This window comes from Canis lupus, chromosome 2 (assembly GCF_003254725.2).
Source record: "Canis lupus dingo isolate Sandy chromosome 2, ASM325472v2, whole genome shotgun sequence".
Classification (NCBI taxonomy): Eukaryota; Metazoa; Chordata; class Mammalia; order Carnivora; family Canidae; genus Canis; species Canis lupus.
The window spans coordinates 72359995-72376471 of NC_064244.1; the positions used below are offsets into that span (position 1 = coordinate 72359995).

General features: G+C 52.9%; 2 protein-coding genes and 1 long non-coding RNA gene across 4 annotated transcripts in view; 1 reads left to right on the plus strand and 2 right to left on the minus strand.

Annotated features, from left to right (window-relative positions):
• Positions 1-954: 954 nt before the first annotated feature.
• On the minus strand, positions 955-8358 carry FAM110D (family with sequence similarity 110 member D). Of its 2 annotated transcripts, none has more exons than XM_035713722.2 (2): positions 8208-8358; positions 955-2214 (listed from the first exon to the last, which is right to left on the minus strand). In XM_035713722.2, exon 2 carries the CDS (start codon positions 2116-2118, stop codon positions 1282-1284), a length of 837 nt encoding a protein of 278 aa, XP_035569615.1. In that variant the 5' UTR covers positions 2119-2214; positions 8208-8358; the 3' UTR covers positions 955-1281. The 2 variants fall into 2 exon arrangements, with proteins under 2 accessions (XP_035569615.1, XP_025303694.2); XM_025447909.3 differs by lacking the exon at positions 8208-8358 and adding an exon at positions 3958-4114.
• A 1712-nt stretch (positions 8359-10070) lies between these two features.
• On the minus strand, positions 10071-12030 carry LOC118354011 (uncharacterized). Its single transcript, XR_007404457.1, has 4 exons — positions 11693-12030; positions 11503-11611; positions 11335-11398; positions 10071-11248 (listed from the first exon to the last, which is right to left on the minus strand). It is a non-coding gene; the product is annotated as an uncharacterized LOC118354011 (long non-coding RNA).
• A 4181-nt stretch (positions 12031-16211) lies between these two features.
• The window catches only part of TRIM63 (tripartite motif containing 63), a 67952-nt gene continuing 67686 nt past the window's right edge, over positions 16212-16477 (plus strand). Inside the window, exon 1 of the mRNA XM_049098700.1 lies at positions 16212-16336. The gene's annotated coding sequence lies outside the window, so the exon portion shown is untranslated. The remainder of the gene's footprint in view (positions 16337-16477) is intronic.

Sequence of the window (16477 nt, forward strand, 5' to 3'; positions counted from 1 at the left end):
ACCTACAAGGGAAAAATGACCAGACAGTCCTGGTGTAAGGATAGATTTAGTCCGATTTAGGGCGCAACTTTCCAGGAAACTGGGGGGCCCCAGAGGACAGGCTTCATTGCCCTGTTCAGCCTCTTTAATTCGACAAATAGCCTGTGGCCCTGCTATGTGCACCATCCCTGTACAAGGGGAAGACCAGCGGGTCCCACACAGGTGGCAAGTTGAGTCACAAAAATAAGGCTGCACTTGGGAGCTCAGAGGAGATGAAGCCGACCGGGGAATTCAGGAATTTCTGAGGGAGAATGAATAAATGTAATCTTGGAAAGATTGAGTGGAAAGAAAGGGGAAGGTAGCCCAGGCAAAGAGGGGAACCCTAAGCAGGGACTTGAAGGTGTGGTCGCATGAAGCAAACAAAGGACCTGGTGTGTCTCTGAGGGAAAGGAAGATAGTGGCCAGATGTGAGGCTGCAGGTTAGCAAAATCCTGCTTTGAACGGGTCCCTTCAATTTTGAATTATTCCTTTCTCAGCCCATCCATAGCTAGTAACCAAAAGGAGGCTGCACATCTCCAGGAATGGGGCCCCTTTTCGGGTGGGGGACCCCAGATTTCTGGAACAGACCCCTCCCCAAAACTCTTCACAGGCGGTATTCCTGGCTCCTGGATCTGGTTGGGAGACCTGGGGTCGGTGGAGGAGATGATCACAAGAGTACTAATCAGTAGTGGTCTTAGCGGCTGTCGTTTATCGAACACTTTCTATAATGCAGGGGGGGCACTTTGCAAGGTGCTTTAAGACCGTTTCAAAAATACCCTGATCATCGAGGGGTGCAGCTGTGCTTCGAGGAGGTTAAGTGCTTCCCCAGGGTCACACAGTGAGCCTGGAACCCACACTCCAAAACCCCCGGGTGTAACCCCGCAAACCCGGCCCTCCTTCCTCCATACCTGCTCTCTAATCCAGCATCACGACTCCTTTAATGAACGTTTTGCCTTTATTCAGTAGATTCTCGGATCCCCCACTCCAGGCTTCTCTCCCCAGACCCGGCCTCCACAGGAGCCACGTAGCTGCCCCCTCCCCCTCCGTCGTCTACTCTGGGAAGGGCCTTCGGAATGATTTGTCCCATCCTCCCAAGGTTCACAGGGAGAGACCAAGAACCCGGAGGGAAGGGCTCCCTAGAGGCACCCGGCGCGTCGGAGGCGGAGCGTCCCTGCCCGTGCCCGGGACCAGCCCTGCGCCCACCCCTTCACCCTCCTGGGGTCCGGGACTCCCCGGAGCGCGCTCGGGCCGCAGCGGCGGCAGTCACACCTCCGACTCGCGCGGCGGGCCGCGGGCGCGCTGGCAGCCGTACAACCACTGGATGACGCGCGCGTTGCGCTCCACCACGGACACCGGGGGGCGCCCGTCCCGCGCCGAGCCCGCCGCCTCTGAGCCGCCGCCGCCGCCGCCGCCGCCGCCGCCGCGGTCAGCACCGTCCGGGCGATCCGTGTCGCCATCGCTGGACGTCCAGTCGCTGGTGTCCCCAGAGCCGGGCGGCGGCGACGCTCCGGGTTGGGGGCTGGCGTCCGCGCCCCAGCTCTGCGGAGAGAAGCGCTCAGCGCCCAGCACCTCCACCAGCGCGCGCTCCAGGCCGCAGTAATTGAAGAAGCGCTCCTTCTCCGACAGCGGCAGTGAGCATGTGGGGCACAGCGCCCGCTTTCCTGCCGCTTCCGGGGCATCTTGGGGCGCTGCCCAAACCCCAGGAGCCGCTGGTCGCTCCGTTGGGCCCGGACTACTCGAGGGGGCGTCTCGGGGGGCGCCCAGGAAGAGGCGCCGCACCAGCCCCTGGCCCTTGGCGTTCTCTTTGTTCACCGAAGCCTTGCAGTCCCGCTTCTGGCGGTAGAAGATGAGGGAGTCAGGCCTGGGCAGCCGCCTGCCGCTGCTCCGGCGGGCGGGTCTGGGCGTCCTGGGCGATGCAGGGGGGCCCAGCTCATTGCAGGCGTGCGGGGTGAGCGGTCCGGGACCCCCACGCAGAGCTGGCTCCTGGCGGCGTGCTATCACCTGGTGTGTCTTGACATACTTGGCTTTGTCGGCCTCCAGCCTCTCCACCGCGCTGGGGGTCCGTCCCCTGGATGGGGTGGAGGGAGAGGCCAGGATCATCTTAGCAGAGCTGGGCAGGATAGTACCCCATAAGCCACTGGATGTAGGCAGCTACTTGAGGAGCCAAGAGCAGTTGGCTGGGGGGCGGGGGGTGTCCTACAGGGAAAGAGGGACAGTCAGTCAGGGAGAGAATAGATGTCCCTGCATCTCTCCTGCAGGCATTCCTGGGAATAGGATCAGTCAGCCACCCCTCCCCCAACTAAAAGGGCCAGACCGTGCCTAAGGGGCAGAGGTTCAGGCTACCCCTTCCCCCCTCCTCTATCCCTCAAAGACATTGAGCAGGGGCGCCCTGGTCACCCAGAAACATGCCCCTTTGAGGGTGCCCCAATCTGGCCAGAGAGCCATGCCAAGCAAGTATCAGCAAGTGGGACACTTGGAAAAGGAAATGGGGCTGGTCCCAGTTCAGTTCCCGAAAGTGGCCTCAACCGGAAAAAATACCTCTTCCCAACCCAGCAACTTTGAGTCCAAGACAAGAAGGCTCCCCAGCCACAGGCTGGCTCCAGCAGGGCCCACCCTTCCCGCCCCCAAGCACCGAGGTCAGGGATATAACCACAGGGTAGGAGCCTCCAGTAATTGCAGCCAACTGCCCTGCCCAGTCCCAGCAGGGCCAAGGGGGAAGAAAGAGAGGTGGCCACCAGGTCATGTCAGTCAGCTACTTGCCACCTCTGTACCCCTGCCAAGGGAATTCCTCAATGCCTACCTGTAAACACCACCTCGCCTACCTCTGCATTTCCATTTACAGAAAAGGAAATTGGTAGAGAGGAAGGGGCTTGCTCAGGTCTGAGAGTTAGAGATGGGTTGAAACCCAGGTCTCTAGCCTTGCAGTGCAGAACTAGTTCAGATGGCTTCTCTCATAGCCGATCAGAACTTCCCTCTTATGTTTTGCTTCTATTCTTGCTGCTATAAAACCAAGCTATTGCCATTAGACATGGGCCCTTTGCCTCACTAAAAAGTTGCTTCCACGAATTCTTCCCAATAACTGGCTCCCAGAAATCTGCCCTTAGGGTCCCTGCCTTCTTCTCATCCTGAGACCCTGTGACCCTTGTCCGCCACCTCCCCTCTGTCACTGGGGAAGGGGACCAGGAGGGGCTGTAAATCAAGAGCTGACAGTTCTGTTGGCAGTAACAGAATGGGCCACCCACACAGCTCAGCACACCCCATACCACCCCGGCTCCCTCCTTCCCGAATCCTCCATTCAGCTGAAAGGGGCACAGAAGTTCTGAGAGCTGAAGGGACCTCTAGTCAGCAGGCAACAAAAGAACAGAACTTGCAGGGTTGGGGGGAGCCCCCCCCCACCGCCCAGACCTGTCCTTGCTCTGTCTCTCTCTCTCACAAACCCCTATCTAGTGTCTAGTAAGTCAGTCCATATAGGTAGTTGGTAACTGGGAACCCAGGCAGCAAGGAGAGCCTGGCAGTGCTCTCAAGAACTCTACCAGGCAATGGGTCAGATTCCAAGGTCTCGGGAGGGCACTGTGCTTGTCTGACCTTATGGGTATCCTCCCAGCGCTCTCTCCTCTTCCCAGCCCTGAGCAGCAAGGCTATAAAAAGTTCCTAAACACAAGGACCAAAATAGTCTGTGTCCACTGTCTCTTCCCTGCCTCCTGGGTTGGCCCTGATGCTCACCACGGACGTTCCACCCTAGAAGCCTGGCAGACATCCTTGTGCCCTCTGTCCCTTCGCCCACCTCCTCCCAGTCCTGTGGTTAGTGGTCTGAACTTTGCCCATGGCTTCAGCTCTGGACGTGGGCTGGGAACTTGCTCACCGGCTTGGCTCCAGCCTCCCTGCCCTTGGGTCCCCCAGTGCCTTCCCATCCCAGCCCTGGGTTCAGGACACACTCACCTCTGGGTATGGAGGCTGAATGTAGGGGTCCCTGGGCAGGATCAGACAAGGGCAGAAGGGACAGCAGGGACTGGAAGTAACTTTGGTGGCAGCCAAACCTCACTCTCCACAGGAAAAGGAGAGAGAGCCTCCACCCCCACCCCCCCAGATTAACCCTCGCCTTCCTGACCCAGAGCCTAGTCTCTAGTTAACTCCTTCCTGGTCACAGTCTCAGTGCTGGAGAGGACCTTTGGACCATGTCCAGCTTCTTTCATTATTTTATACAGATGATCACACAGGCCCTGACAGGTTATGCGATCTGCATGAAGGTGCAGTGAGCTTGGGGTACAGCCAGGACCCAGACAAGGTCTCCTGACTCCCTAGCTTCCTCCAGAGGCCTAGGGTAGGGATATGCTATTCATGGGGGGGGGGGGTCAGCCTCCTCTGCTAGGCTTCGGAAGAACCTGTGGGTTAAAATGCAAAGGCAGAGCAGGGTTCTAGCTGACTGTGCTTATTTTCCTCTGTAGCAGGTTTAGGCCTGTCCTAGTTGGGGTGTGTGGATGGTGGCAGGCCCGCTCTCCCTAGAGGTGAGGCCAGGAATCTGCAGCTGAAGGGTGAGGGCACTGGTGCTGCGGATGTGCAAGGTGAGCCAGTCCTAGCAAGTCTTGGCATGACAGTCACCTCGGAGCCTATTTGAGGTGCCTCTGCCCAAGTCTTCCCCATGGCCAATGGAATTGGATGGGAAGAGGGTTATGAATGGATGATTCCAGGGCCTTTGGCCTCCTTTCTCCTTTGCCCCATTGGGGACTTCTCTTGTCTCAAGGGGGAGCCATGTCCCCAAAGTGCTAGTGCCAGGAGATCACCTCCCCTCTGCCTAGTAAACTGCAGCACCCAGAGCTCAAAAATCAACACCCTTGCCAAGGGGCCCCTGCCTCCCTCTAGCTGGCCACTTCCCACAAACCTTTTCCCCTCCCTTGTAGAACTTGTAATGTTTGCAAAGCACATTTGCACCCGTGCTCTTGGATCGCCCTTGTCTCTCTCAAGAATTCTAGAGGGGGACCTAGGAGGGGTGACCACTCCACTTGATGGATGAAGAAATGGGATCTTGCCAAAATCCAGTTCCAAAACCACTCTTTACACTGCCCGCTCTGCCTGTCAAGCAAGATAATGAATCTGAAAAAAACAGGAGGCCCATTTGTAGTAAGAGGTTTTTTTTCCCACCTAGTTAAGGGAAGGTTTTTTGTTTTTTTGTTTTGTTTTGGGTTCTTTTTCTGGGTCCATGATAGTTCCATATTGTACGGTTATGGCTCTTTGCAAAATACTTTCATCTACATGATCACAATTCATCCCTAAGACAATCTTTGGGGAGTAATGGGTTTTATTTCCCCACTTAACAGCTGAGAATATTGAGGCTCGGAGGTGTGAAATGACCCATCCAAGCTCACATAATGAGACTAATAGCTAACTTTTATTGGGGGATTAATATATGCTAGGCACTGTTCTGTGATTAACTACAACAACCCAGTGAAAGGGGTGCTTTTATTCTAATTTTACAGACACAGGTTGGGGTACAGGCCCCTAGCACTGAGATCTGGTCATGAAGGGGTTAAGCATGGAGGCAGGGCAGGGCCCAGCTGGGATGCTGTCAATGGCAGGAAACCTGGCCTGTGAAGGAGGGGGAGGATGGGGCTGTTGTGTCTGACTTGATACAACCCCCATCGCTTTGGTCTTAAAGGAGTATCCGGGTTGGGTGGAAGGGCAAGCGGAATGAGGGTGGGAGGTGGGGGGTGGGCTTCTCAACTCTTTTCTAGGGACCAAGACAGATGCTGAGCTACAGAAAAAGGAGACTCAGAGTGGAACTCAGGTGCCATCCTGGGGGAGCCCCTGATCTGAGGACTGGAAATGACACCACCTCTTTGCAGGAACACTCCATGGGGGGGTTGCTGGAGACCAGCTCCAGACCTTGGAGTGCCCAGTCAGAGAGGGGAGACAGGAGACAGAAGCTCTGCCTTCAGGAGTCCAAGGTGGGAGGTGGTCAAGGAGCCTTGCTCTCAGGAGCTCCCAGTCTGAGGGGTGACAGTTCCCTGTCCCAGGAAGCCAATGGACACAGACCCTCTATCCTATCAACCGACCAGAGTAGGCTCTTAGAGGAGAGGTCAGACTGGATTGGCTTTCTGGGTGAAAGAGCCTTGAAAGAGTCAGTGGGAGCAGGGAGATCATGAGGGTGCTGTCTGCCCTGCAGGGTGTCTTGGGCACTCTTTCTGTGAACAGATCATCTGTCTTTCTGGTCCTGGATCCCTAGGGAGATCCTTAAAGTGGCTCCTTCTGGTGCTAGATCAAGGACCTCGGGCCAGTGGGAGGCCAAACCCGAGAGGTGTTTCCTTCCTATGTCCAAGCTCATTCCCGGATCACCTTGATGATCGATTGGAATAAGCCTGAGTCAGAACTGGTTCCTTCCGGAGGAGATAGTCAGGGAAGGCTGAGGGAGGAGCTCTGGTCAGTGTCGGGAATAAAGAGATGGCTCAGGGGGGGCCTGGACATCTAGCCACAGACCCCAGACCCACAGTGGTACCTACCTCCCTTAGCCACCAGCTACAGCCCTCTCACCACACCACCCACACCTCAGCCTGCTTTGATGCTAACCCTGGTGAAACCACTCACTGGCTGTGTGGCCTGAGCAAGAACTTAACCTCTCTGAGATTCCTTCTGTGTAAAATGGGAACGACAAGACCCAGCTCCTGAGTGGCATGAAGAAGTAATGGCTGTGGCAACTGAAAGGTCCCTGGTGCCTTAAGGGGCTCATAAATGTTAGATGAATCTGCGTTTTACCCCTTGCCCTGCATCGACACCTTGCTGATGCCTCCGACCTAAATCCTTTCTCTGTCTCCGACAAATCATTCTGAACATGCTCTGTGCTGTGAGGTCAGCAAATAGGTCAGACATGGTTTCTGCTCTCAGGAAGCTCAGCCTGCTTAGGGGTTGGGGTGGGGGGCTCGGGCAGAGGCGTAATAGACTCATCCCAACTCCAGCCAGGGCAGTGCTTCTGTGACAGAGGCCATCAAAGCAGGGGACAGGGGAGGACGTTGGTTCTGCCAGAGAAAGGGGGTGGGGCAGGAGGAAGCAATGTCAAAGAGTGGGTTTCTCTGTGCCCCTGGAAGGGATTTCTGGCCTGGTTGGGATGGGAGGTGGGGGTGTTGGGGGAGAGATGGTGAGAGCTACAGGCCTAAAGTCAGCAGGAGCCAGAGCCTCCCTGAGGGGTCAGGGAGGGACTCTCAAGTTGGGAGGGGATCAGGGATAATGTAAGTCTCTAAGGAATTTTGGAAGCAAGGTTTCCAGGACCTTGAGGCTAGAGAAGGAAGGGGCTGGGGGGGTGGGGGGCGGGGAGACAGAAAGAGACAGAGAGTGAGAAGGAAAGGAAGAGGGAGGGAGGAAGAGGCTCAGCAGAGCCGAGAGGGAAGACAGGGTACAAAGAAGGGAGGGGATCTGTGAGATGAAAGAGGTGATGGGGGTCCTGAGAAAAGGGAGCTCACAGGGGAGATGGGGCTCCAGGTGGGGTCTGGCTCAGCCAGGAGGAGGGGCTCACGCTGGCGTCGGTGGGGCCCCTCCGCCCGCCCTGTGCACCCCCACAGAGATTAGAGCAGCTATCCCGTAATTCGGGGCCTTCCGTTTAGGAAAGAATCTCAGCCACAACAATAGCCTGGCTCCCGCTCTCCCCCGGTGAGGGGTGCGGCCTCTGGGCAGAGCCGGCGCCCCGCACCCACCGGGGGCGCGGAGAGGAAGGTGTCTGCGGCGCTGTTGGCGGAGCTCCTCCGCGCCGCCGGCGAAGCGAGCGAGTGGGGGATCGGCCTCGGCTCTCGCAGCGCGGACCGCCCGCGGCAGGATGAGGAAGCCGACCCGACCCGACCCGACCCCGCGCCCCGCTCGCCCGCCACCTGCTTCCCGCGCAGCCCCCGCGGACGCGGGCGGGGGGGGGGAGCCGCCCAGGCGGGGGGGGGCACTCAGCGGGGGCCACGCAGCCGCGGCCGGGGAGCCGGGCCGCCCCGGGGGCTCCGGGCCACCGCACCCCACCCCAGCTGCACGCCGGCCTCGGTCCCGCGCGCGCCTGCGCCCCTGCGCCCCTGCGCCCCTGCGCCGCCCGCCTGGAGGAGGAGCCCGGAGGCTTCCTGGGGGCGGGGGGGGGGGGGGGTGGCCCAGGGCAGCCCGGCTGGGCGCTCGCCACCGACACCTGGTGCCCGCCTCCTCCTCCGCACCTGCGTCACCTCCGTCCTCACCTTCCACCGCTGTGCTCAGCCAGGCGCCTCCAGATCCAGGACCAGGGACAAAAGCCATCCGGTCCCCACCCAGCACGGTAGCGAGCACGTGGGCAAGGAACCGGGGTTCCCGAGCAGTGCAGCCCCGAGAAATCTATCCTCCTGCAAATACTGACAGATACACGGTCCTTAATGACACGTTGAAAAATGTTTTGATTTTTTTTTTTTTTTACACAAAGTCATGAAAATATCAAACATGACTGAATGTAATTGTTATTGAACATATTTGTGGGTATTCTGGTCAAGGGCCAGCTGTACTGGATGGGTAAGAAAATAAAGATGTGAATAATTCACAAATTGTTCCATCTTAATGCCATGAAATCTATTTTTTTTTTCTTTCCTTGATTGGAGCAAAATGACCAAGTATGTTCTTATAATGAAAAATTTCAGGGGCCCTGCCTGGCTCAGTCATTAGGGCATTTGACTCTTGATCTCAGTGTTGGGAGTTCAAGCCCCTGTAGAGTTTACTTAAAAGAACAACAACAAAAAACCAAATGTAAGAGTAAACTACATTGTTTAACATCGCAAAAATGTTCCTCTGCTGTCATATGTTACTACTGCAAAAATCATCTACTTGTTTGAAACTCTTGAAGTGGAGCAAGAAAATGATGTTCAGCATTTGCTGGGGGATAGTATGTTCTCGCTACAGCATTCCTGCTCTCAGAGAGGAAGAATTTGACAAGAGAGACAAATTCTCATTTGTCTTACCTAAGGTCCCTTACCACTCCGAACTCCACAGCCTGGAACCGTGGATGTTTGTGATGCCAGCAGCTGTGCAAAGCTTCATGGTATTTGGATGCAGTGATCTTTTGTTTCAAGGACAGAGAGCAAGAGGTGTGGAGAAGCATTTGTTTCCCTGGGGCTGAATGATGTTAGGTATGATAGCAGATGTAGAGGATTACAGCTTACACTGTATCGAACTGAGATGTCTGTATGGTCTTTAATAAATGACTTTGGGGGCGATTTTGATATTGGAGCCCCCTTTGAAGGGCAGGGATCCCTCTAGCTGGTTTTAAGGTTGGCACTGAGCGATGGCCAGAAAGGTGTTGTGTCACATTGAATATACCTGATGGTGGGGACCTGTCCTTCTGTATATGAGCAAGTTCCCAGAGAATGTAGAAGCTGAGATCTAGGTAGATGCCCAAGAAGGTGACTTATTATTATAAGATGTAGGAAAAGGCGTTAAGTTTCGAATCTGACCGGCAAGAAAGAATTGAGATGTCTTTGGTGCAAAAGGTTATTTTATTAAAGCATAGGGACAGGACCTGTGGGCAGAAAGAACTGCCCTGGGGTTATGAGGAGTGACCTACTCTATACTCTCAAGTTGGGAGGGGGTCAGGTATGATAGTGTAAGTCTCTAAGGAATTTTGGAAGCAAGGTTCCCAGGACCTTGAGGGGGCTAGCTATTGTTAGAAAAAGGTCATTTATTACCGCCTAATAAAACCTTAGGCAGGAGACTCTTCAGATGTGTATCAGTGGGCTATATGCTTGGGAGGTGATTGCCAACATGTATCTTGGGGATGTTAGAGATAAAGGAAATTTCTAAAGGAATTTTTATATATTAAAGTAGACTTACAGGATCCTGGGGATTAGGCTAAGATTGCCTTTTGCCCTTAGCAAAGTATTAACATGAGGCAGTTGAGTCCCTAGAGGAATGTAACTGTTTCAAGGACTTGTCGATGGGCTGTAGGTAGTAAGGAAATTTAATAATTTCTCTTCTGCCATTGTTTCCCACATCAATAACCATCGTTGCTAATATCACCATAGCATTGTTTTGTTTTGTTTTGTTTTTTTAAGATTTTATTTATTTATTCATGAGAGACACAGAGAGAGTGAGAGGCAGAGACACAGGCGGAGGGAGGAAGTAGGCTCCATGCAGGGAGCCTGATGTGGGACTCATCGGGGACTCCAGGATCATGCCCGGGGCGGAAGGCAGGCGCTAAACCACTGAGCCACCCACTCATTCCTCACCATAGCATTGTAACTAACACCTTAATGTTACCCCTAGATTATTGTTATTATTTTTTTAAGATTTTTAAAATTTATTCATGAGAGACAGAGAGAGAGAGGCAGAGACATAGGCAGGGGGAGAAGCAGACTCCTTGAAGGGAGCCGGATGCGAGACTTGATCCCAGGATCAGTACCTGAGCGGAAGGCAGACATTTAACCACTGAGCCACCCAGGTGCCCCTTACCCCTAGATTAAAATCGTCACCTCCTTCACAGTGATTGTCAACTTCTCCATGGTTCCTAGCACTGTGAACATCGGAGGCTTTTGCCATTCAGCAATTGCTCTCATCCTGCCCTGACCTTGGCCACCTGTGCTCTCAGAGTGGTGTAACTTGACTCAGAGTGGGGCACTTGACCTAGGCTTGGGTCAAAAAGCCTATCGCGTTTCTCTGGCCCCAGCACTTCATTTAAAGATGGGCATATAACTCACTTACAGCCAAGGGGACTTTTGCTGAGACTGCAGAGACAAATCTCTATCTCCCCTGCTGTGCAGGAATCTAAGCAGACAGAGCCCAGAGGGTCTAGCCTGCCTGAAGACTGAGTCAGCAGAGAGAGAGCAGCTTTAAGAGTCAGAGACAGTGAAAACCCGACCTTGAGGAGTGAAGCTTCTGTATCTGGTCATGTCTGAAGCAAACCTGTAGCGGTTCTTATAGTTGGGGAAGCCAATACCTTTCCTTTTGGCTTAACCCCTGCTGGGTTGGTTTTTCAGTCACAACCAAAATAAACTGGAAAGAAACACATCATGCTCTCCAAAACTAGGGTCACCTTTATCACAGGGCTTGTAGCATTGGACATGTGCAGCGTTTTTTGGCTTATCATTGCAACCCGTCTCTGCACGAATTTCTGGAGAATGCTGAACAAATGCCTCCAGGTTCACTGTAAAGCTGGCTTGAAAGAGCAGAAGTTCTCATAAGGAGTCAAGACACTAGAGTTCTGGTCCAACTCACTCTTGGTCTGAAGCAAGCTGCTCTCTCTCACACCTCAGATTCTGATCTGTTAAAAAAGGAAGAAAGTGGATTAGACCAGTGGTCTCCCAATGCTATTCCTTGGTGGATTCTGGTTGGCTACCTCAAATTTACCTGTGGAGCTTGCTAATGAAACAGATGCCAGACCTCTGCCCTCAGAGAATCTAATTTAGTAGATCTGGTGGGGAGTCAAGAAGGAAAGAATATAATAGTTGATCAGTGTGATTTTATTGATATGAATGCCCTTACTAGAGCTTCTAGACTTAACGTGTTAACTCTCACAGCTGAAAGTAACTTGAATATTGCTTGTTGAATTGACGGAAACCGGTGTTCAACATGACCCGTATACACTGAGGTTGAGATGTCAGCATTTCTCTGGTTAATGTCTCTCCTGTCCAAGAAGACAGGAGTATTGGAGATTTATCACATGAGACTGCATCTATTCCCTCATCCCATTGAGGACATCCCCCACCTTGCTGTTGAGATAAGCACAAGTGAGAACACCAGGATCCTTGAGAAATTTTATGGTGGATGTCCTCTGCAGTTTGGGTATACCGGGAGAGGCAGTGCTGAGGTGGCTCCCTGATTTCATTAGGGGTGATGGGTTCCTGAAGGAGTAGAGGGCAAGCGGCAGGGCTGAGCTGCCAGCGTCAAGGTAGATGCTTTCTCTGCAGGATGAAGTGATCACCAGGATGTTTTCACTTGCAGGGACCTTTGATCAGAGTTGCCCTAGGAATGAAATAGATGAGCAGCTTATTAGATATCCTTGAGTTACATAGAACAGTAAAAGCTCCATGTCTTATGGCCAGAAATCTAATGTGAATTGTCACAATGGAACATTCCGGCCTTGCGGCTAATTTCCACACCCAAGCTGGTTCACAGAGCTGAAGTCCCCACTGAATAGGAGGCCAGGTACCTTAAGGGAGGACCTTGTAGCACTGCTATGGGGGGGGGGGGGAGTGTATAGTGTATGTCTTTCTCCAAGGAAGGGGGATGGGAAAATTCAGACCTATTAGACATTACTAGGCATTGACTTTGAATTGATGCTAAGATCTGGGAACCCATGATTCAACATGTCTAAAACTCAACTACTCATCTATCTCTTATCCCTCCAGATCCATCTCAGCGTTCTTCCAATTGCTGAGGCCAAAACCTTGGAGTCATTTGGACACATGTCTTTCCTTCACATTCCACATCAAATCCATTCGCAACATCTGTTGGCTCTATCTTGATAACGCACCCTAACTTAGGTCACTCCTGTCTCACCCCACTCCTACCGCCTTGATCCAAACATCATCCTTCCTTGCCTGGATTGCCGCACTGCAATAGCTTCTGGGGCTCCCACCTAACCTTATCTGTCCAGCAGCTAGATCAATCCTTTCAGTGTGGAAGTTAATCACCTTATCACTTCTCCACTCAAATTCCTGAAAAAGGCCCCACCTCTTTTCTCTGGAGTGAAAGTCAAAGCCCTCAAAGGCTTGCAAGGCTTTCCAGGACCCAGATCTTCTCTCTGGCTAACCTCCCTCTCACCCACCCTGCCCCAGGTCCTTTGGTTTCCTGGCCTATTCCTGGAACACGCGACCATGTCTAACCTTAGGGCTTTGACCCTTTGCCTGGAATGCCTTTCCTTTAGCGCTCCACTTTGCTAACTCCTTTATCTCCTTTAAGATGTGGTTCAACTCTTGCCCCAGCGAGATCTACCCTGACCACTTCATTTAATAATTCGGCCAGCATCTTTCTGCAGCATCCCCAACACGTTTTGCCCTGCTCTACTTTTTCTTTGCATCTTCTTGTTTGTTTGAACTTAGCACATTCTATAATTCTAAATAACTTCTTGATTTATGCTCATAAATGTCTCCCCCCTAGAATATAAGTTCAGTGAGAACAGGGACCTTCATTCTGTTCACTGATACATTCTGAGCACCTGGCACTGTGCCTTGTGCTTAGCGGTGCTCAATACATTTGTTTCATGAATGGATTTCGAAGAAATCATGGAAAGACTGTGGAAGGGGCTTGAGAGGGTCTCTTGAGGGTCTTGGGACCAGAGTGATGCAAGTTTGGGCCCCTGAAGGCCTTCTAAAATCACATGATTTCCTTTTCTGGCCAGTGAGATGCAAGGAAGTCTCCTGCAGGATCCTAGGGAAAATTTCCCTGCTCTCAAGGAGACACGGGAAGAAATGGTCCCTTTCCTCCTCTAGAGGAGCTGCCTAGATGTGATTTTTAGAATGATTCTGGTCATCTGGGGACCACGAGTAGAGTCAGTCTAAGGAAAATGCAGCGGGTGGGAGGTGTGGAGCATCTGGGTCCTTTACTCAGGCACCCTCAAGGAATGGCTCAGTGCCCCCATCTGTGGGCAGTGCAGTCAGTCAAACTGCCTGTGCCTCTTACCTCCTTCGTTGTCTTTCTCAACTGCTGAGAGCCCCTTTACGCAAGGTCACGCCCTTCCCTAGGTGGCCCGCATCTGGTGACTGAGGCAGGTGAGGGTATAAAGATCTGCCCTTTTGGTCCCAAGTGGGACACCGATGAACAATACTTATTCCAAAGCATTGACTAATTCAAAGACCTTTATGTGGCACTGTGTCCCCATAGGAAGAATAGAGGAGTACAGGAACCAAGGGTGAAAGCAGGAGTGACCCCACTTACTATCAATCTAATATCCCACTGGAGACCTCGTGCTTCTCAGTCCTGCTGTGGAGGCTGAGAAAAATTAAGGCCATCCCGCCTAAAGTTTAGCATTAGCACGAGTACAGCCATCTTAGGCCCCTGTGAATAAGAGCTGAACTTTGCAGGAAAAACTGCAGAATGTCCTCGGCAGGGAATCCCACATCAGAAAGACAACAGAGCTTAGAATTGCCCTCGGCAGAGTTCTGAAAATCCCCTAGACCAGCCTATAAAAAACCCAGCTGTAAACCACTTCGGGGTCCAAGTCCCTGCTCCGCTGTGTCAGGTATACTTGGACCCAAGCTCGAGCTTGCTAATAAACCCTCGTGCGCTTGCATCGGTGTTGGCTCCTTGGTGGTTTCTCGGATTCGCAATCTTGGGCACAACACTGCCACTCTGGGCTCTGCAGGTAAGAGGTCCTGGCCCTCAGAGGAGGCACATTTTGTCAAAAGGAGTTGCATTAGATTATAATCTGCCTGCTGGGTGTTCTGAGCTCCTTGTATCCAGGGACTGACAGTCAGAAAAGCTGCCACTGTCATGGCCAGGCTGGGGAGGGCGAGGGGGAGGGGTTGACCCTGCTTATAAAAGGAATAAAGCTGCTGTTACACAATTAGGATAATCGATTCCAGGTGATCTATTGGAGTGTTTCGTGATACTCCTTGGTACAGCTGTGACTATAAATGGCCAGATAATACAACTCTGGCCTGAGAAGGTCCTGGAGACCAGGGGCTCAGGCTCCTCGAGGAGGAGGGGCCGGATCATGCCACCAGATGAGCCACTGAGGCCAGCTGACAGTAGGGTGGAATCATAGAGGAGAAGAGACATGATGATTATCAGCTGCAGCCCTGAGCCAGTCTGCAGTGGCGGGGGATCTAGTTTGTCCCACTAACATTCCTCCCAGGTTCTCCTCCTTGGACTCGCTGGCCAGTGGACTCCTGAATGACTCTTAGTGGACTCAGAATGTTTACGGGGAAGCAGATTCAGGCAGTTCCAGGGCAGTCTGTGGTAGACACCAGACTTTAGAGAAGGGGCTTGCTGCCCATTTGTGGTGAGTGCAGTCGGCCGGAAGCTGTCCCCTCCTTTAGGGCGGGCCTCCCCTGCCCAGATCCCCCTCAGGTAAAGTCATACCCTTCCAAGGGCAGCCTGTTATCTGCTGACTGGCAGAGGTGGGGTGTGAAGGTCGAGGCTTTCCAGCCCAGTGCAGGACACGGACTGACCTAGCTCACGCCAGAGCTCTGGGCAGGTCCTCTGAGCCAGGTTTTGCCAGCCTGGACCATGGTTCAACCCCTTCCCCTGCCCGAGCCAGCTTCCTGCCCCTTCTCTCATAGGGGTTGAGGCCCTAATAAACATCCTTTACCCAAACTCTGTCTCGGGCTCTGCTTTCAGAGAACTCAGCTGTGACATCAGCGACGTATTACCTTTGGAACATAACAAGTCCCCAGGAACAATTCGCCTCTGTCTCCGGCTTCTCCCTAGAGCCCAAGGCCATCTGAAGGGGGCTTCTGAGCAGCTCCTCCAACAAGGCTTCCTACTCTACTTGAGATTTACACATCCTATCCCTCCTCCTCCCTTCAACATTTGCTTTGCAAACAAATATTAAGCACCCACTAGTTCCAGAGCCTTGACAATTTTTAAACGCCTTCCAGAGAGAATGGGAGTAAATATTTTCTCCATAAAGGGCCTAAACCCTGCGTGGACTGCTCCACTTGGCCTCCTGAGGTTCCAGCCACAGGTAGAGAGGCCATCCCTGCCAGTCCTAGTGGTGATCTGAAACAGGTTGGTGGTCAGGAGCCTAGGCCACGTCCCCTCCCTGGCATCTGTGGTTAATTGCTTCTTTTTTTTTTTTAAGATTTTATTTATTTATTTATAAATAAATATACAGATTTTATTTATTTATTCATGAGAGACACACAGAGGCAGAGACATAGGCAGAGGGAGAAGCAGCCTCCCTGCGGAGATCCTGATGTGAGACTCAATCCCAGGACCCCAGGGATCATGACCTGAGCCACCCAGGTGCCCCCCACCCCTTCTTTGGGAGGGTGCCCAACAAGCCTCTGAGATGAGGCGAGCTTGGTACTGTGAGACACAGGCCACAGTGATAATTTTGTTTCCAAATCACCCCACTCTACCCTCCAGTGTCTGCAGGAATCATGAGCCGAGGGGATGTAGGGGCTTACGCTGGGGAGAGGTTTCCCAGGGACAGGCACGGAGCACCTCGCGTTTGCGCCGAGTATCCCGGGCGCATCCACCAGAGGGCAGGCTTCAGCCTTCGAGAAGCCTTCCTGATTCGCCTTCACCTACGGACTCTCTTTTCCAAGCTCCCATAGCCGCAGGGTCCACAGGGCTGCCTGGCATTACTCGGCACTCCCGGGCATCTCAGCGCTGCTGTTCCCTCTGCCGACCACTCCGACGTTATTTACCTTGATGCTTGGTGCTGTGCAATACCAGCTAACCGGTAAGAGCAGCCACTCCTTCATTTATATTTTTTTCTTGTAGTTTATGAAATACCTTCACATGCATTATTCTCATTTGGTTTGCAAAACCACTTGGAAAAATCATTTATTGTAGGGCCACTTTTTAGAAGAGGTGATGAGGC

Excerpts from the sequence above, each read along its gene's own strand:
- FAM110D (XM_035713722.2), bottom strand. The coding sequence starts at position 2,118 with ATGATCCTGGCCTCTCCCTCCACCCCATCCAGGGGACGGACCCCCAGC.